The 21,896-nt window shown below is 40.2% G+C and overlaps 1 protein-coding gene across 1 annotated transcript in view; it reads right to left on the bottom strand.

Moving 5' to 3' along the window:
* Positions 1–21,896, bottom strand: part of PHLPP1 (PH domain and leucine rich repeat protein phosphatase 1) — a 138,812-nt gene that overhangs the window by 18,534 nt on the left and 98,382 nt on the right. The window contains exons 5-10 of the mRNA XM_069808959.1: positions 18,535–18,681; positions 17,749–17,979; positions 15,505–15,707; positions 13,803–13,863; positions 11,803–11,898; positions 7,768–7,923 (exon numbers count right to left, since the gene is read on the bottom strand). Coding sequence (XP_069665060.1) covers positions 7,768–7,923; positions 11,803–11,898; positions 13,803–13,863; positions 15,505–15,707; positions 17,749–17,979; positions 18,535–18,681 — 894 coding nt within the window. The remainder of the gene's footprint in view (positions 1–7,767; positions 7,924–11,802; positions 11,899–13,802; positions 13,864–15,504; positions 15,708–17,748; positions 17,980–18,534; positions 18,682–21,896) is intronic.

Below are 21,896 nucleotides of genomic sequence, written 5' to 3'. Positions count from 1 at the left end.
GCCTCGGAGAACTTGCAATACAGAAGTAAGCATGTGCCTGCTAGTCTGCAGTTCAAACCAGGCTGTACTGCTCCTACCAGCTAATAGGAACGGGCAGCTGCAAAGTTGCATTCAAGAAACAAGACTCAGAAATGAGCTGGCTGAAGCCTATAAAGCCACTGATCAGGACACAAAAGGTAGATGCGCTCCTGTCATCAATCATAAGAGAAGGTAGTAAAATATTGATAGCTTCTCCCATGCATGAAGGAATCCACACTGACCTTTAAGATCTATTAATGAATGAAATGGATTTGCAAGAGTTGCAGCTGGCTGAAACTTGCTTAGCAGCAAATAAGGGTCACACGTGCTACAGAGGAGTCACGTGGAATGCCAAAGGATTATAAAAGCCACTATTTCCATTAGAAGCAAAAATCTCTTAGCACTGCACAGAACTGAAACTAGGTTAGCTGTTTTACACAGACAGGGGAGTCCACTTTGGAGAAACACAGTTTAATCCTCCAGCTCATTCATTATTCACAAGGGTGGTAAAACTCCAGAGCAGGAAGGGAAGAGAGGGAGTATTAATACAGAGAAGGGAATAAGCAGCTGAAAGGGCTTTTAAAATTATTTATTTATTCTAAAAAGATGCTGCTCAATTTCACCCCTTAGCTATAAACTAAAAATATATTAAGCTTATTCAAAGTTGGATTATTAAACTGAAGCATACCACATCAACGGTTCCTGTACTTAATTAAACACCAGCAAACACACCTATTGCTGAAGTACAGACAACTATTACTTGGCAACTTGAATCTAATATGCATGATAGTCTTCTCTCTCCACAAAAAAGGCACTTTGATTAACATTAAAGCCACAATATCCTTTGCACCACTCATAGTACAAAATAGTTGTCTCAGCTCAGCCTGGAAAGGCTTAAGTAACAAAAAGGTTTAAGGCTGCTGGGAAAAGTGAACTTTCACAGGAATACGATGGGGATGAGGAAGTGGCAGCAAAAACAACCCCAAGAAACGGCATGTTCCGCTACCCTGAAGAGGAATCTGTATTTTACTTATGTTCTTGCAAGCTGCAGCAGAATAACCTGGAGTGTTTCACAGGCACCTTCTTTTAATAACCAAACGGAGCCAAATAGATAACCTAGAGAGCATCCTATGGCTATGAAGTTCAGAAGAACGTAAGTTCACTGCAGTACAGCTAGCCAAAAGCTTTAGGTAAGAAAAGGTACATTGCTATGATAAAGTTGAAATTAATACAGACTACTACACTGAAGCCATTTTAAATTCAAAAGAAAAATGAATCAAACAAAAGTTCTTTATTTTTAATTAACTTTCAACATTGGTGGACTACAACAAGAAATTTCAAGCTGTTCCCTCCCTGGTATTAAAAGTGAATGGAATCTGTGTATTCCTGCCAAAAATAAGTTTTGATACATCTATTTTCCAGCAGGGAAAGGAAAAAGGAGAGCTGTTGCTCTGTGCCCTCCCACCCTTTTGCTGAATCTTCCAGAGAGTGATACGACAATGTTGGAAATAAATCCCCACCATCCTGACCTACAGCTTAGTGCCTTGATGTGAACAAGGTTTAGGAGGCTAGCAAAATCTTGCCAAGGTCTAGAATGTGAACCCTGTGGTAGTAGGGTATCTCATTTACCCCATACGTAACAACACATGGCTGGGTAACACTCAACGGTCAGGTTCAGGATAGTCACATACAAATCTCTGTCTGTTGCTGACATCATTAAAATTAAATTAACTTTTTAGAAAAGAGTATGCTGCTTATTTACATGTTCCTTTTGACCAGCTGTTATATTAAAATGGTAAAAACATTCTCAAATGCTAAGTCTTTCAAGATATTATCTGATGTTAAATTAAAAAAAAGGGGGACACACACCATTCTTTGGGCAGAAAACAGAACAAACCAGCAGATTGCTACTGCCAAAGCTTTGTCAATTCTGTGCTATAATCTTATGTCCAAAAAATAATAATAAAAAAAATAATCAAAAATAAAATCTGTACTTGCCTATCAGGTTTCCCCTCACACTGATTTAAGACAGAAGTCCTCCTCCAGGTTATTTCCACTCCCCTATTTCTTCATTCTCGTGCAACATGCCAGCTGCCTCCTTAGAAGGCACATCTTACAAATGCCCTCCAGAGGAGTGGAAATTTACTTGGGCACAACTGTTCCCATCTCTCTTGTGCATGGACTTAAATTGATTCATGTTCCTTGAAGATATCCCACTCATATTGCTTATCAGATGGAAGCAGAATGTCAAGTATTAAAGCTCAGTCCAAAATTAATTGTTTCCCTTTCCAATTCCACCCACACACTATACCACAAGCTCATGAAAAAAGTACAGCTTCACTACAAAAACCTGAATTCAGCAGCCTGCACACATACCAGAGTATAATATAGCGAGGAGAGCATGAATTAACAAGTACTAAAAGAGTGTCGGAGATTAAGAAAGAAACGAAGGCGCTGGCAGGGAGATGCCAGATTTCTTCAGCTTTGACAAGGTGCAAATTCTCCTCTGGGGTAATAATATAAATATTGATCTCCGGCTGGAATAAGTCACCTTTGGTTTTATGGGGTATTAAAGTACAATCCTTTGCTGGATTTAATTCTCCAAGAGACAACATAGGCAAAAAAAAAAAAAAAAAAAAAAAAAAAAAAAAGACTGTCCCAAAGAAAGGCTAGAATCAAGGACATGTATCTAATTCAACAGAACAGACCTAATATGCAGTCACACGCATTCCCTATTTGAACCCAGAGGACTCTGATCTCAATCTGAACTTCCAAAAGCAGAGGAAGAAAATCTACTGAAAACTGCAAAAGGTTTGAAATCTTAAAATCAATGCCTACCTCTAGCACACACAAAAGCTGAATATAGACAACTGTGAGAATACAGCATCTCCCAATTCCTCACTGTTTTCTGAGGTAGCTTGGCAAACTTGGCTTGCTGGTAAGACAAAACCACCACCGAAAAATCTTAAGTCCTCCAAAAAGCTTTGGAATGTTCAACATCAAAAGCAGCAACACAGGCAACTGCATCCAATGGTGAAGCAGCAGCAAATCAAAACCCCTGTGCTTAGCTTGAAAGTACTGATAAGAGTTGGAAAGAATACTGCAGCTGCAAAAAAGAATATGCAGAGAAATCAAGATCTCCAGTTTGGCCTGTGCCCCAGGATCTCCATCAGCACAGAGCAATCAAAATACAAAATTTCTTCTTCACTCCCTTCTGCAGAGACATGCCCTCAATTTCCAATCGTCTAATCCTAAAATAATTTATGATTGTGGTAGCAGGTGTGTGAGGAAGAATCCTTTAAGCTAAGTGTGTCTGGGAGGAAAAAGAAAGAGGAAAGAAAAAAAAAAATCAAGGCAGTTTTGCCAGCCTGTGCAAAAGAGGGTATTTCCTCTCCTTTTAAAAAAAATAAAATAAATGAAAGGACGGAAACATTCAAGTGAATCCCCTTCCTGTTGAGGGACTGCCAAAAAAACCACTTAACTGCTGCTGTCTCCTCACAGCTCTTACTTTCTAACCTATCTTTAGCTGTTTCGTTAACTGGGATTTCCCCAGTTTCTAATATATCTGCTTGCAAACCCTAACCTACCAGCAAAGAAACAAACGCAGCTAGGCATTTCTGCAACAAAAGTGCGTGCATCAAACACTCAGATAGCTCTTTGCATTCATTTGACTTTGTTTCCTCCCTCACTTCTGCATCCACGATCGGACTGAATACTTGCATCAAAAACAAGCAGCCACAGTGGGTAGAAATGGCAAATATCAAACAAGAGCAAGTTTAACTGGGTCACCTTCCAGAACTCCAGCAAAAAAACCAACCCCAAACCAAATTAAATCAAATCAAAACAAACAAACAAACAGAAAACCAAACCAGATAAGAACAGCTGAACAAAGCTGAAAACAAGAATCATGCAGACGAGAGCCTAAACAGGCTCCAAAGAGCTGACACTGGCTTAGCCCCCGCAGCTGGCCACTACCAGACACTACAAAACAAAGCCCAAGGTTTAAGCTGGGCACATCACAGCTACACATCTTCACCACACAACTGCTTTAAATAGTCCGATGGCTGTTCTAAGGTTTATACTGAAAACATTCCTACTAACTGGAAAGGAAGCTTAGGCAAGAGGGAAACCCTCGCCCTTCACCACTGTGTCTCCATTTTTAACCCCACCTGACCACTGCCACCGCTTTTCTACCATACCCAGCTAAAGCTCTTGCATGCTTACTCGTCTTATCCGAAGAACATTTTATACAACAGTTTTCATGCCATTAAACGGTAGTTTGCTGCAAGCTGGTCAAGCAAGGCAGTAAAAAGTCTGTATGAGCATCAGACAGAGCGGGAAAGGCATCGCAACAGATGAAGCAGTGGACAGAAATGAAAGGCTGCAGGAATGCAGGTGCACAGAGAAAGGTTCAGGACTCAGCTTGGGAGTTTTCCCCATCAGCCGTAGCACATGCACAAATTCTCTGTTTTTGCAGCATCTGGTAATGAGAAATGAAGAGATTATCTGGCTGCCTCTGTGGCGCTCATCTTGCCAAGAAAATCCCCACCCTACAAGAGAAATCCTTGCTAACATGATCAAGATGTGCATACTTTCAGTGCAATAAACAGAACCAAGTTCTGTCTTGGTTAGAGAAATGTTTCATAGGCTAGTTCTCAATTTCTCCTCGAGTAACAGTTTAAAATAGAGAATTAATTAAAAGAAAGACCAACAAAATATCCCTAAATTATACTCTTCAGCAGAGGAGGACACCTTTTCATTGGTTTTTGAAGGAATGAGGCAGAAAAGCAATGTTTGTTGATTCTTCTATGAAGAGAACGGAGGTTTTGAAGTGTTTTTTTCTTTTTTTTGGTGAAAGTGATATTCTCTCTTTGTGTACCAATGCACCGATTTCCCTCCCTTCCTCAGATGTTCTAGATGTCAAAGCCCACCAGTGCTTGTGCTGAAGTTTGCCCAAGGCACTTCACACCCACTTTGTCAAATATTCAGGATTGAGAAGGAGAAAGCGTTTATAATTCACAGCATGAGACTTCATATCCAGACAAGATCTCATCTGTCAGTTGCACAGAGCCGAGTACCTTTCCAAAAAAATAAACTAATCTTTTCAAGGCTGAAAAAGGTAAGTCATTTTATGGAGAGACAAAGGTTCTGTAAAGTAAAGGGATTTGTCCAACATTACACGCTGGGTAGAGACCACGGCAGATCGCCCAGGAAACCCAGTTCTCTTGGCACGTCTGGCAGTACAGATTGTGCTTCCCAGGGAATGCTTGGAGGAGAGAAGCATTTTACCTTTTTAAAACAAAACCCCTGAACACCTTTCCCTGGCCCAGACCCAGATCTGTTGACACTTAGCTGCTGACAGATGTAAACACTTGAAAACAAATTAAAAAGAAAGATATTTCCTGTAGGAAATTCCAAACTTAAAACTCTGTGCACTGATCTGCACTGCTGTTTTCCTTCAGTTACCACTTTTGCAGCAGTCATTGGAGCACCAGCATGGACGAGCCTTTTGTAAGCCAAGTCATCTAAACCAGTAAAGGGGTAGGGAACAAGGGGGAAAACCCCACCCAAGCCAACTGCTTCTATTATCATCACAAGCCAGGGAGGCTGCAGCGGCGGTGAGATGCCAGAATGGGTAAGCTCCGTTCAGCTCCTGCAACGGTACATGACTTAGTTAATACCCACAGAAGACTTGGAAAACACAAGCCCCGTACTGCTCAAAAGCTGCAGACCATCAAAGCTGCAGAGGGGAAAAAATCCCCAAGTCTGAATCAGCCATTTCATACTGTTATTCAATATATTTTTTAATTCTACCTCTTCTCAGCACACTTTCAGCAAACTTCTGGAAATCTACCCCCAATTGTGGGTTTAGCCTGTACTGGTTCATTTTGGCATCACACACACACACACACACAAAAAGCTGTCTACAGTTTTGTAGCTCAGTTTAAAAAGATGAGTGGCAGTACAGAAAATTCAGGTTCTCTCTCACTGCCAAAATTGCGCTAATCTACATCCTAGACCTACAACCTGTTTTTTATAGAAATTTTACAAAATTATTTCTCTCTTTACTTTCAAAGATGCCAGTAGCTTTCTGAAACTTACTTAAAGGTTTCTTTCCCTTCCAAGTTAACAGATAGGAATTTCAACTTGGGACCTGTAAATAGCTTTTTTTTTTTTTTTTTTGACCTAATTTTGCAACTTCCTGTACAAAAAACTTTTTACAAGGTTTCATTTCTGAAGTTCATACAATCTCTAATGTACAATAGTTTGAAAAATCATCCACAAGACAATTACAGCTGCTGATGTGAAACATCCTTGCCATATGAACAGGCTATGAATTTCACCACTTTTAAACAGAAATGTGCCAGATAATCGCAATTATTACAGCAGTAACATTACTAAATTTCAAAGCTTTGACTGCACTTTTATGTAAAGTCTCAACCGAAACAGTAAATTAACATCAGAAAAACTTTGCTGATAATCAATTTATTCCAAAGGTAGTATCCTACTTGGGCTTGAATGTGGACAGTATGCAATAGCGTTGTTCAAAAAAAAAAAAAGTACAAAAATTATTTTAAACGTTCTGTAAAGCAAATCAAGACCAAAATGTCATACTGGTTTCCAGAAGCAAACCCCTGCCCTAGTGAAGTTCACCTTTTGAAACATAATTTTTAACCTAAATGATAAATCCCACAGAACATTACTGTTCAGGAGTAAGTCAAGAGTTTATTTAGAAATCATCTCAGCCACCAACCTAATTCTCCAACTCCCAACACTGTGAATCCCAGGAAATTTAACCAAAGATTCATGACAGAATGAACAACAGTATAAAAGTAGGGGATTTGCAATACTCTTAATCGGGTGAGGAGCTGTGACAGTGAGATCACCACTAATTTTGCTTCTCCACCTCTCAAGAAACCCAGGAGCTATGCATTCCTTTTCTCACAGCTAGGATCAGAAATAAAACCCCACAGCACACAATCTCACTCTCTGTTAAATTATGCATGGGTTGAGCACTCAGAAATCCCATGACTGTATGTGGAAGCACAGAGGTGCAAGGAACGCTGACACCAAGCGGGGCAAGCCCATCCACCATCCTCAGACTATGCTACCAACCTCCCATATTTCAATCACAGCCACTTTACAGTGAATGTTCATATCCAGGAAGAAAGATTATGAAGACTCTGAGACTAAAGAAACAGCAGCCTAAAAATAAGAATCCAGAAATCAGATCAAGTGGTGACACCAGCTAAATTAGTGACAAACATTTGAAAAGCATAAAAAAATTCACAAAGCAAGGACAGGGGAACAACTGAGTTATTCTGACAGCCTTATGCACAGATTTTGTTTTGTTTGACAGGTATAAATAAGTTCTAGCCTCTGACTGAAGGGGAAAAAAAAGCTTTCACACTCCATCAAACAAGCCTAAGAAATATGTATTTAAAGAAACTGCCACTAACCCATCTCAGTGTATGTAGTAGAAAATAGCATGTGCTTCACTTTACAGCTAGATTTCAAGAAGTAGGTGTTCAGCAGGAGCTTGGTGGGGAAAAAGAAGCAACCATATAAGGCAACAAAACCAGAATAAAAAGAATGTGTTTTGGTGAGTTGGGCAGACATCTGTTCTTACCATACAAGGCTTGGCAACTTTCAAATTAGGGGAACCTCAGATTACCCTTTCAGCTAGGAAGTAACACACAAAGCAAGGTCCCTCACGTGCAAGTCGAGATCAAATTTCTTTATATTTACCTGTCTGCTTTCAAAAGCAGGTTGGATGGCAGTTCAAGGAGCTGGTTGTGTTGCACGTCCAGGACCTCCACTTGCGTTCGCTCGAGCCGATCCGGTAGCCTTCCTAACATGTTATGTCCTGCCAGCAGCTTACGCAAGCTACTATTGTAAAACAACCTTAGAGAAATAAACAACACCAAAAATGAGAAAAACCTAAACCAAAGAGTTGCTTTGAGAATTTAGGAGCGATACCACAGTTCATTACAAGAAAGTGATTCAGCCAACCGATTAGCAGACATGGTATTAATTACGCACAGATCCAAGAACGTCTTCCCACTCTCCACCAACTTCTTAAAAAGGTTGTTCAGACACAGGGAAGGAGGTTTAAGGATGATTCAGGAGTTAAAGTAGTGAGAAAGGGTTCTCTTACTGCACTATATAAAACATGAATATAGAAGCATGACAGTGAAGGAGGTAATTGCTAACAATGGCTGCAGAAAACTGCACATGTGGGATCCCCCTAGCTAATGGAAGAACTTCAGAAGTGTGGGTGAAATCCCCAGTCACCCCACAAGCTTCATAGCGCTCTATTCATCATGTGCTGACTCATAATCCAATTCAACTCCCCCCCCCCCCCCCCATTTTCCTTTTCTGTTAATACCAGGCTAACATAAAGCCTCCTTTCCAGTTCTACAGCGAATGAAATTTATCTAATCGGCTTTCCTTTCTTGAGCTTTTACAAGCGATAGATGACCTGGAGTCCCATCCCCCTGCTCCATTTTCTGGGGGGACTGGGTGAGAACGGGAGAGGGAGAAGAGGGCAATGTAAAGAGACAAGAACAAACAGCTGTTTTGATCAAATAGTAAAGCCAAAATTTGCAGTATAAACAACATAATAAGGAGTTTAAAATCTGCACCTAAAGACCTCAAAAATGGAGCAACTCTTTGATTTTGAACAGGAACCACTTTCAGCAAATTACAAAAAAAAAGATTATTCTTCATCTGCCACCTGTCATACTTTCCTGCTACTGTACTGTTTAATCTGGCAAACCTGTGTATCATGCTGACCTGTTTCAATCAAAGACTCTCAAATTACTCAGCATTAAAGCAAAAATCTTCTTCCCTCTGTTACAATGACCCAAATACACATAAAGAGCCTCCTTGCCCCTTCCCTACAATACATCAGGTCATCGGATTATTGTGCCAAAATAATCATTGAAGTATGCTGAGTATTTTCCCCTTGACAGATACAGTCATGCTCCATATCTGTGTGCCAGCATTAACAGTTATCTCAGTTGGCTGGATCATCCGTGTTATGACCACGGATGCAAGTCAACAGCCAGCGGTATCATTCCAGAAGGCTCAACACAGGGTGAAAAGACTTACCATACAGTGATAAGCATATCTATTATGTTTTCATCATTTAACCATTTTTGTTTCACTCCACTTTTACTTGAAAATCTTCCTCAGTTACGGATTTGCCTTTCTATTCTACTTCCTCTTCTAATCAAGACTGGCCAGCATCATCAACACCAAACATTACAAGAAAAAGCAGAATTGGTTGACGACGTCTCCAAAAAAATTTATCACTTTGGGCATTTTTTTGGATGGGTGGGGGCAGTGCCACTTTAAAATAAAAAACATTCAAATCATGGCAAAACCCTCAGCAATCAGCTTTTCCATGAAAATATATTTATAAATAATTCAGAAGAACCGAGTACGTCTTTGGGGTTTTGTTTGTTTTCTCTATTTTCCAAGTTACACAAGCACCAAAGGAACTGGGCTGCCTGAAGAGAGACTGAACCATGAGCCTTTAACTAAGCAACTCCTGATGAGCCTGGGACACCTAGTTCTCAAGCTGGGTGGGGAACCAGAATGCTGGGACTGCTCTTCCCTATGGGCAGCTTTCCCACTTGCCCAACTCCCACTGGAATTTTTGATGGGATCAAAAAGTTCTAAGGACAAGCATTTCACTCAGCATCAGCATCTTCTGAGAAAACATGGTTTGGTGAAAGCATGCAACCAATTCCTTTAGTAAGCAACTGTTCTAGAGAACACAATGTTAAATACAAATAGATCTTAAAAAAAAAAACAGACAAAAAGGAACAAAAATACATACAGACATCTGTTCACTGGTGGTGGCAAGGTCATTTTGGCAACTCTTAATTGAAGCATTTCCATTTTCTTTAGGGAATCTTTGGCAATGTCAGTTTTATGACAATGAATTTGTCTTGCATAGCTAAGACTAAGTACCCTTTTTGTTATTTTTCAGTACTTTCAGAGCAGAAATGGCTGTATTACAGCCCAGTGTGCATTGTTCCCATTTGCTTTGAGACAAACATTAGTACACAATCCTCTATCTCAACTGCTTCAACTCTTTTGTCTTCAAGGATTGTTTTTCTGTTTCAAGAGGCAAACACACACAGAATCAACTGTAGTTTGTTTAGATTAGGTGCAACCTTCAGCCTTCTGGGAAACTGCTGGTCAGTCAAGGCTTGAACATTTGTGGTTAGAGTGGCAAGTATCCTCCTAGGAGAGTCCTGCTCACTCACCCCACAGGTTTTCAGAGTGCTGCTCTGTGTAGAAGGAAAAGCACACAACAGTGCACATGAACACACTTACTGGGCACTAGAATTTACCTGACACTCAACATTAGGTCTATACGCCTGAGCCATTTGCATTTGAATCCAGACCCAAATTTTCCTGAACTTCAACAGACGTTCAAAGCTTGTGTTTTGAACTGGGCCTTAAAACTGAGCTGACTTATTAGGAGCTACACTATCTAGACACATACTACAAAGAGAAGCTTTCAAAGATAAGCTGTTTCCTGGGGTTAATGATAAGATGGCAGGAGAGACAAGTGGGATGTTGACTGTACCTAATTTCAGCTAATCATTAATCTCCCAAAGATATCCGGTATGCCTTGATAGTCCTTGCTGTTATGAAGTGCAAATGAAAGGCCAATGAACTTTTGCTCCCCCCACCTTCTGAGTAGGCACAGTTTCACTTTGTGTGAAGAAACAGAGGGATTAATAGTCTGCACGTTAGCCTGTTAGTTTCCTCAGTAAATCTCTTCACATCCTTTTCTGCTCACATTTCTGAAATCTATTCTGTTCCCATTTCTGACACTAAAACTGCCAGTTTACACCATATGGCACACTCATCTAACCCAGACAAAACTATCCTTTTTGGTTTCTGATGCTCTTCTGTGCTGTACAGCTCCATAAGGAAAATATTTAATAGCTCATCATATACTAGTTGTCTACAATCTTCAATGGCTCTGCACATCCCCACGCAATTTCACCCTTTGTGCCTAGTATGTTCTCCCTCTTTCACAACATCTTTTCTGAAGTGTACAGAGCAGCGAAGACTAACAGCTCTCTTCCAGTGAAGTCAGAGAGACTTAAAAATTCTCAATACCAGCACCTGACCACTATGCTCACCTGGCACAGGTGTCTCTAGAAAAAAAAAAACCTATAAGAGCCATTCATTATTTAAACTCAACTCCTACTTTCCTTTCCTGTTCACTTGCTTTCCTATCATTTGTATTTATCAATTTTAAGTTTAGACTCCTGTAAAAGAGATTATCTTTGCAGTGAAGGCGATTGCTCTACTTGCAGGAGTTTGCTTGCTTGATGAGGCTTTACCTTCTCCTATCAACCCTCTTTCAGTCAAACAGGTCTGTGAACTGGAGTCTCTAGGCACCACTGAAACTAAGTTACAAGCTCTGGATCTTTAAACTGTCATGCAAAGTTATGGCTGTTAATATTTAATATTCATTATTAAAAATGAAGGGCTTTCCTGCCTGAAGAGCCACATGAACAGCTTCAAAACTTCCACCTGGAGTTCAAAGGCACTGCTTTCTCTGCATGAAAGTAAAAGAAGAAAGGCTGGGTGGAAGCTTGAGGCATGACGACACCCCACAAGGTAAAAATAAAATCAAACAAAAGATAAAACAGGCCTGACAGTCATAGGAACAAGCTAAACACTGAATCAGCAATTATTTCTGAATTGCTTATTCTGTTCCACATTGTGCAACTGGTCTGCAAGACTCACCGGGCAGGCAGCTCACGTATCTGATTGTGGCCAACATCCAACACTTCCAGTTTCCTGCTGTCACATACCCACTCAGGCAGGTTTTCCAGGTGATTTCTAGGAATAAAGAACACAAAGAGGTGTAACTAAACGATAATCGAGATGTAAAGGCTATTAGCAATACAGCCTCAAGAGAGATGCAGATACCTGCAGGAAATAAATCTGCTACATAATATGTTTCCTATGAGATTGTATCACCCCTTCTTCTCTAAGGGCACTACCGGTGCAGTAAGGTTCTGAGCGAGGGGGCAAGAAAGCTAACAGCATTATTATCTCCCTAGATGTGCATCCACTAAGAAAATGGAAGCAGCTGCTTCCAAATTATTGGGGAAGAAATATTAAGAGTATCAGAGTATTCAGGATGAAGAAGTCTCTCCATGGAGAATAAAACTTGTGAGATACTGCTCAGAAGATATTCACACCCTACACAGTTGGAACACACCTCTTCGATCCCCCATAAATTCAATCCTAAAACCCACTCTACCACTCTTCAGCTATCTCACTGAACAGAGCAAAATCTTTTTTCTTACATATCTTCAAAGTCAAGCACTCGGTTTTCTCGCATTTGTCTTCACTGAAACTAACCCTTCTAAACATTAAGTGCTTAGAGGTACGTTTTTCCAAATATTGCACTGAAAACATGCAGCTAGGCACAGTGGGGCAGCCATGTATCTTGCCTTAAAGACAAAAATTAGCGGCACAAAATACATGGAGGAGATTGTGTGCATGTGCATTCACATAATCACTACTTCAGATACACAGATGCAAAACTGGGCATCAAATAACGTTCAGGCACTCGCAGACTTGAAGTTCAGGAATAAGAGCCTCACACAGCATGAACATAAATCAATACTCATGCTCATTCATGTACCTGTATCCAATAGTTTATTCATGCAACGGCCTTTAACCAAAATATGCAATAGCAACCCATCCCCTCATCCTCACATAGCTTCCTTTTCAATATCAAACGGATTTCCCAAATTCCAAGCGAGCCAAGAAGCTAAAGACACGCTACCCATTTAGTTACAATGCCACCACTGAACTGAGGCACAAAAAGGGTTTTGTGATCAAAATCATGCATTCTGCACCAATTTCATTTACAGCTAAATGAAGAACACAGCTTTACAAAGAACGCTTTTCAATAAATCACACTTATTTAATCACACCTGTGTGTAACATTTAGGTGCACAATGCGAGTAACTCATGGTTGATGAAACTTTGAAGTTGATGGCCACTCCCCCAGGTTAACTCACTAATTGTTACAATCACCCTCAACAGCTTAAGAGTGCTTTAAGCAGGCTTTTTAATGAATGAGATTATCACTTCAACATGCAGATGAGTAATTCCTTAAATAAAACAGACATTAAGCACATGTATAAAGTGTTTTCCTGATTCAGTCCTTAAATTGTAAAACAAACTAAAACACTCCCATTTCCATTTCTTTCCTTATCCCACCTCCCTCGTTAAGGTGAGATTTAGAGATGCATACAAATGGCAACTGCAGACAGCCCTGCAGCAGCCAGGGCTGCGGAGAACAACCACAAGCTGCAGGAGCTGCTGAGTGAACTATCAAACTGTCACCTACGCTGGGCTTGTGACACAGACATCCAAAAAGGAACTTCTGTACATGTCTCTCACTGGTGTACGTTTGAATCATTGTGTTCTGTCTCTATAAAATAGGAAATCTTTAAATCAGGGAAACCCTTTTCCTTTAACTATAAAGGTGCATTTTGCTTTTAGCATAAAAAATTTTTTTTAAAAAAGTAAATCTATAAAAATGAAACAGGGAACAACTGGCCAGTACAAAAAAGCCCATCCTCTACCTCTGAAAATCAATCTTCTTGTATCTCAAGGTCCAATTCCTGCCCCAACTCCCTCCTAGTAAAATACCAGTGAATGTCATTTTTCCATAAGCCTCATTGATGTATATTTTACAGGCCCAAGAAAAAACATACTCTTACCTAGAAATATCCATATAAGCCAGGCAATTAGGAACTGGATACACATCAAGGTGAACAAGTTCTAGGGGGAAAAATACATAAAAACAAAAGTGGTGACAAAGATTTGCATCTAAATGGCTGTTCCATAAGAGTTACTTTAAGCAGCTAACACCCAGAGATTTCAGAACAAGTCAGTAACTTAAGAAACTTCTGAGAATCTGGACCTTTGTGAAGTGAGTTTTGTTTCTTTATTATGTGTGACTACATTTGCTACATTACGTTGTACTTGCTATGACAGACTGCATAACTGATCAGAGAGGACAAACTGGAGCATTTTAAAAGTTTCATGGCAAATTCTCATTTTTCCATGTTTGTCCCAGAGCTGTAACATCACCTCCACCACCCTCTGCCCAAAATAGTCAGTCACAAACCTGCTCTACTTTTTGTCCACTGGTCACTAATGGTACAGGCACAGGAAGGGAACTCCCCACTCTGGAATAGCAAGCTACAGAATACCCCAGAGTCCTCCAGGTCATGGCAAGATCCAGAGTATTTTTCAACACATTACATGAAACTTTCCATGTGCCTCTGGAGTTCCTGGTTGCAGGCAGCCTTACAGACCTTTCATAGCATCTCAGCTCCTGCTAGTAATGTTATATTTTGATTGCTTCAATAATATTTCACTTCCTAAGGTTTTTAGGCAGCTAATGCTTAGCATTAAGGTTGAAACAAAAACCAGCAGACACTTATTTAAGCCTACAGAAAATTCACTAAAGGGAAAGTGTAACAAGCATCACGGTTCCTTTGGAAGATGAGACTAAAAGAAGGTGGCTGAGCATGCAGAGACACGATAGCCAGGAGGAACAGCAAGACCAAATAGGCAGTTGATTGCAAGATACGGGTTGACTTGGGTTCTGAGCTCACATTGCACAGCACATGCTCAGATTATGTTAACTTCTCTCAGCTACAAAGATCCTGGCATGAATACTTAATGAAGGCACAGGCTTGGATATCGTTAAGATGACAGCATTTTAAAGGCAGTTCAGACTGTTCCATCAAATTCACAGTGCTCTGAGCTTGCATTTTGTTTATTCCATAACAAACTACTCCAAACAATAAAAATGCTGGTGAAAACTGAGTATTTTAAGTAATAGCAGCTTCCAGAGACAGATCAAACAAATCCTATTCATGGAACACAGGAGTTATTCAACTGGAAAAGGCTGCATTATTTTTATTATCGAATACAAAAGAAGTTACTCATTACACATTTCATAGCTTTCTGGCCAGAGTAAGCAGCTAGAGGTAGTAGCAAAAATATACATTGTTTTAGTTTGTCTCACAACGGCCACTTGTTCAAACTTTCTCAACTCTGTGGAGAAGCAATAAATTCCTTATTTGCCTTAGTAAAACAACACATTAATACAACCCAAAGAACTGACAACTTCAAGACCCCTCCCTGCTGACACAGAGAGGAATTTCAGCCCAAATTATAAGATTTTCACAGTTTTGAGACCTCCAAATCAGCGGCCCAGTATTATTTGAAAGTCAGTTCTGAAGCTCAGAACTGCCAGTAGCATGACACCGCACATGTGAAACCCTTTTCTCCACGGGTCATGTCAAGAGCCTCCTGATTATGTGCACTGCCCTCCACAAGCATCCCACAGACAGGTACGAAACCAGAAGTCCGATGACAACACCACAGCTGCCCTGAAAATGCACTTACCATTCGAGGAAGCGTACAGCGCTTTGAGAAAATATCCACTGATTTTGAGGGTTACCAGTTGATTCCGTTCACAGTGTAACACTTCAACATTGTTAAAAACTGTTGCATCCAGCTCCCCAAGTTTGTTGTCTCTGAGATCCAGTTGGGTCACGTGATGCAGAAAATCTATTTCATCACCCTCCAGCCTCCTAATTGAGTTCAATCTTGCAGACAAAAAAGGAGATTAAGTGTAGTTACATGGCAGGCTCCTGCTGACAAACCAATGCTCATCCTACAATCAGTTGCACTGGATTAAATTAGCATGCCTCCAGATTCTGATCAAGGTTGATTTTAAATTTTTTCCCCTTTGTTATGGTATTTTAAAAGCAGGATGGAGCTGCTCTGTTGTTTTATCCATCATGACAAAGGAATGATGACACCAAACTATTTTGAAAACTACTGATAAAAAGCTCTGCAAGAAGGTAAGTATGTGTCTATAAAGGTACGTATGTGTCTATAAAGGTATGTATGTGTTATTGTGTCCATAAAAATAAAAGGTGATCTGGCTGTTATTTGTGCCCCATAGTTTGGAAAAGAGCAAAACCTTTACAGTTCCTGGTGACCTATCATGAGCATCTGCTGGAAAAGCCTGGAAGATAGGAGTAACCTGCGAGTCTCTTGCCTTACTGAAAGGCCAAATTGAGATTTATGAATTCCCATATATTCGCCTCTCGCATCACCATGTTCCACAGCAAGCAAATTCAGAGACCTGAAAATGGGTGTGGAAAGAAAACAAAGCAAAAACCCAAGACAAGTGGATCTGTCAGATAAAGAGAACAGGTTTTATCACATCTTCACTGCAGTGCATTGACACTGCCAATACTCAGCAACTTCCCCAGAAGTTACAACTGAATGAGATTATCTATAACCCAGCAATGTTTGAGACTGCAGAACACTCCAAAGAGTTCAGTTTCAAATTGCCCGCTCTGACCAGAACACTAAAATCGGTATAGTAACTTCTGCTGGCCCATTAAACCTCCCTAGTGAGGATAAGGGCAAATACCTACAGTTCTGTTGCTGATGTTGCTTTCAAAGAGTTGCCCTCTGTGTAGCAGTTATGTTTTCAGAGCAGCTACATTTTCCAGTTAAAAGAACATGGGTAATAGGTCCCCTCTAACACCACAGCCTACTTTTACTGTTTTCAATTTACAAGCAGTGCTTCCTTCTGATTTTACTTAAGCAAAGCACTTCACTGTGCAGCAAGTACAGTTTACAAACATGTTTGACATTTATGATTCCAGGTAGCGTGACAAAGAACCACTGTTCGCCGCTCGGTGCAGAAAGGATGCAGCAGACAATGAGAGGGCTGGAACTGCACCACTGGAACTCATGGCCAGCTCAACCACAGCATCCCTACTCTGAGGCCAATTTATTTATTTATTTGCTTTTAACATACATACAAAGACACAGACACATTTTGACCCCACCATAAATGCTTCAGAACTCATCCATCTATTTTAGCTATTTTCTTAACTTATGCTGGCCCTTCCTTGATTGCAAAGTCTGACAGCTACACAGCAGTATGGTACACTAGGTTTTACCTTGAATAGCTTAACCAAATGGTTCCTAAATTCAGTGTTGTTTGGACCTCATGGTCCAGGCTCTGAACTGAGCCTTGCCCAGCTGATTGTAGAAGCTGGCTTCCCCAAAGACCATAAGAATAAAGAACCACCTCATACCAGAGCCATTTGTAATAAGGATCTGTTCAGACTCTGCTGAGGGCATCAATAAAATAACATTACTCATGGTGGACTAGGTTTTTTAACATACCAAGAAGTATTAAAATACCTATTTTTGTCCTTTCAACTTCACTGCCCTTCTCTTCATCTCACGCATCTGTAATATTTCAGACAGAAGCTTTTTGGGTCAGGGACTATCATTTATATTATATTAACACTGCAGCAACCAGAACTGCAGGAATCACCAGTGTCTCAGGCTCTGTTTTGTTTGATCTTTTGGTGTAAATATTAATTTCCCCCCAAACTCATTTTCCTATCTATTGATCCCCCTAAATGCTACCTCCTCCTCAAAGAAGAATGCTAAGTCACGGCAAGTGCTGTGAGTTACATAATACTGCCAGAAACATGGTTCAATGGACTAATGCAAGAGATTCATACCCTGGGGGCTATTCTGACAGTCAAGGAGAAACCATTTCAACACCTATAATTTAGATCCACTTGTTTTTAGCTTCTTCCAAATACCTACCTTAGATCCACATGTTTAATATGAGGCATCCTTTTTAACACCTGTAGGTTCAGGGTATCGATGCAGTTTCCTGACATACAGAGCTTATCCATGGCAGTCAGCTTCTCCAGCACCCCTGGAATGTCGGCGAACTCATTGAAGGACAGACTCACGTAGCTGAGCTGATGCATATGCTCCAATTCATCAGGAAGGGACTGGAGAAAGTTGCCGTCCAGCAAAAATGTCTGCAAGCTATTAAAAGCGGGGGAGGGGAACGGAGAGTGAAGAAAGTGAGTGACTTGTTAAATCACATTTCCTCCCTATAAACACACAAATCTGCTGCAGTTACAGTGACATAAAATACACAAAAGAGCAGAATAAAGAAAAATGTTATGGAATAATGCTTTAACATCTGCTACAGAAGGTATTGACCAAATAATTAAAAGCCTTGGCAACTATGAAATGTAGGCTGTATTAGACAGTTGCATCATATCTTCAAACATCTCCAGAACTGTGACTTGTGTGATGGTTGAAAGCACATAAGCAAGGAGGTTTAAAGATTTTCTTCACCGTGAAGGTGACCTTTGTGTCAAATGCTGGGGACTGGCAGAGCGTCGAGACACAAAGTGTGCTTCCCCTCCATCCGCAGCTCACAACTGCTTCCATACAGATCTACAAGACAGTCTGCTCTGACAAAACCCTGTAAGTCTAAACTGTTTCTCACAGCAAAATTACGTACAGGGTCATCAAACTACTTGTTGCCTTTATTATCAGGCCGTGTACATTAAGTTTTAAGAAAGTACTTGCTTGTGCATCTCGCCTACAACTGCCGGAACACTTCTGAGGGCATTGCAGGACACGTTGAGTTCAGTCAGGGTTGGGATACTGCATACTGCCAGTGGGAAGTCTCCTAAATTATTATTGGAAAGATTAAGGCTCTTCAACTTGGTGAATCTACAATGAGATAAGAAAAAAATAAAAATAAAAAAAATAAAGGTGACAAATAAGTGGAGCATAAACCACACCAAGTTGCCTTGCAATAATTAATACAAGGTAAGTTTGGTTATGTAAATACAAATTACATGCATTTTTAGTTTATGTACTCAGAACAACCAGGGAAGCTACTAGACACTCAAGTCCAACACCACTTGCAAGAGTTCACTCACGTTATGCTGGCACAGAGAAACAGGCGCCCCTGAACAACACGTTAACATATTTTCCTATAAGTGTAACAAAGAACAAAACCCTTGCCATTCTTACAACATATGTTGTTTCTTCTGTGGCATCTCATCCTGTAGTAAAGCATTGCTATTTTTCTGAACACATTTCTTGCTAGTAAGACTACCTTAGTGACACCAGTTACAAAGTGGAGGAAATTTTCAGCCTATTTGAACACTAAATTTTTGTGGTGCTGCTCAGCTCCATCCAGGTGAGCAGATACTGCCTTTCAACCAAAAATTCTCATTAGAATAGGTGGGTTTGTATACAACTAGGAAATGTACTGAATTAAAGCAGAATTTAGCAAGACTTCTGTAGTGACAGAGGCAAATCCTTACACTCTCAATTAAGTACAATGTCAAAGCTCACACAGATTTAAAAATTTTGTCCTTGATGTGTCACGGAACTCTTAAGAGCCTCTTGGTTTGTTACATCAGCCAATGAAGCAACTTGCATGTGCTTGCCTTATTAAAGATGACCAAGACCATTTGAACAAAAAACCCAAGAAAGGGACAATCCAATTAGCCAGCCTGAATGTTCAGCAATGTTATTATGGTTGCCTAACAACCACTGGGAGGTATGCCTAAAGGCAAGTAAAAGGATGAATGAAAAGATCTGTGTCAGATTCCGATAGATGGGAGGAAGTTTCTTTTCTGGCATGGTTTACACCAGGACGTTTTATTTGGACTTCATTTTCCCTTCGTTAAGGCTCAGTCCTTTATTTGTGCGAGTAGGCTTTTATATAACACGGCGATGGAAGCAAAACTGCACCTATGAATGCTGCTCTTCCACATGAAAGCAATCTCCAACAGCATGTGCCAGTGCATCCATAGCCTCTGCATCGGCCCAGCACATTCTTACCTCAAAGCACTTTGTCCTCCCCCGACCAGAAAATACGCACAGAAAATGCATCAAGCATTAAAACATTAAGAGTTTCAACACCAGAAGACTCTTAAAAATCCTTACCAGCTACTGCAGTCAACTGGCACACACCTTTACTATTGCCTAAATCAAACTCACCTCACTGACTAAAACTCAATGTGAAAATGTAAGTAGCACCTTTGTATTGTATTTCAATGGGGGTTTTAAGTGAAGTGTGGATTCTACCCCAAAAGACAGACCGTAAACACACTTAACGTTTACACAGGCTTGCAGCAAGCAAGGAAATGCTGTGCTCTCTATTGGTATTTTGGTGCAAAGATGACAGAAGAAAAAAAAAGGGAAAAATCATGGCCAGAGTTATCACAGATTTTGAACACTCTGTGCCATGCTGGAGGCAGAAGAAGTTTGGAACAGAGTTAGATGGAGACTAAATGAAATCTTGCAATCAAATTACTGCTGCAGGGGAAAAAATGCTACTGTGCAGAAACAATGACTAATGCATGTCTAGAGGGAGAACTGTAAAATAAAAAAGAGGCTAGGGTAAGCTAGCTGATGTTAATGAGGGCTACTAGCCAGAAGAAAAATGCACATTTTAAACACTATACCTTCATATTCCTCTATTTTGAGAGAAAGGCCTTAAAAATCTTGAACCTAGAACTGAAATGCACAATCCTGCATTTATCTTGAAGATAACTGTAGACTTAAGGCCATAGATATACTGCCCTGAAAATTAGGGTGATTCTGTAGTGGAACAGCTGTCCCAAATCTTCCTCAAAGTCAACTGCAAATACAAACAAGAATGCTCTAAGTAGTGGACTCCAGGGCCTTTAGAAATTACTTTTTTTTTCAGCATTTAGGTAAGTGCAAAAATAGTAGTAAGACAGGAAGATTAAATGAAATTAACTAAGCTGCTGGAGAAACATCAAAATGTAACCATTCCAATTTTCAAGTCAACCATGAAAAAAGAATTAAACACATTTAATAATCAACACCAAGGCTACAGCCTTTACCTGTGCCACTCTGGAGTCTCAGAAGAGCAGTCTTGGGGCTTTTGCCCACTAATAAGTGAAAACTACAATCTACTAGAAGACCCCAAATACAATCTTGAGATAAAATTACAGAAGATCAAGCTAATACACAGAGGAAAGAGGACTGGGGTGGGGGCAATGTGGGGGTATGTGGTGGTGGAAACTAAGAAATACATTAACTAACTCCAAAGCAGCGTTCAGCTTCAAGGTTTCCTGCACACATTCTTGTGTATAATTGTCCTAGGTCAAAGATGAAAAGAAAAAAAAAAAATCACCACCACTGCCACCCCTAAATGTATCTGGATTACATCTCTACTACCCTAATGTATGTTTTAATGTCTGTTACTAAGGACACAAACTGAACTGGTTAACAGGTCTATACAGTAACTAAGGGAGAATGAGTAGTACATCCAGTACTGGATATACTCATACAGAAGCTGAAAATGCACATGTAAGTGTATGTCAAATAATCCACAAAGTAGAGTTCATTGTTAAATCACATTTAAAGAAAAGCTGAAAGACAGACACCATAAGCTTAGCTAAAGTTAAGAGATTAATTTAAGACAACTGGCAGGAAAGATATATTTTCTTCCTCCTTTGTAAACATGTTAATTTACCAAATGCTAAAGTCGCATTTCTTCTCATGGAGCACTGTCAAGTACAGAACATTACTAAGCCAAACTAGCAGGCATTTGCCCACAGTTAAGATCTAAGTCTACCTCTCGTCTTTGGCCGCTCACTTCCCACGATCCATACTGCACTTCCACTGTGGAGAACTGCCATGCTGCACGTTTAAAATGCTGAATTGTTTGGAGCACTTCTATCTAGACAGACTTACAGTCAGTAGCACCAGTATCATTTGTAGCATCAATATAAATAAAGTAAGAGAGAAGTATTTTACAGACTCAAGTTTTCTGTTGCTGCGGAGTTTGCACAGTGTCAGGCTTTAAATATATTTTACAGAGTAACATCTTTGCTGTTTTCTCACACCCAAATCTTTACTCCTACCAGAAGCAGGGGCACATATCAATGCTGGCCCCA

Source organism: Haliaeetus albicilla, chromosome 21, assembly GCF_947461875.1.
Source record: "Haliaeetus albicilla chromosome 21, bHalAlb1.1, whole genome shotgun sequence".
NCBI classification, from domain to species: Eukaryota; Metazoa; Chordata; class Aves; order Accipitriformes; family Accipitridae; genus Haliaeetus; species Haliaeetus albicilla.
Note: the sequence above shows the minus strand (reverse complement) of the source record. Positions and strands in the feature narration are given on the sequence as shown.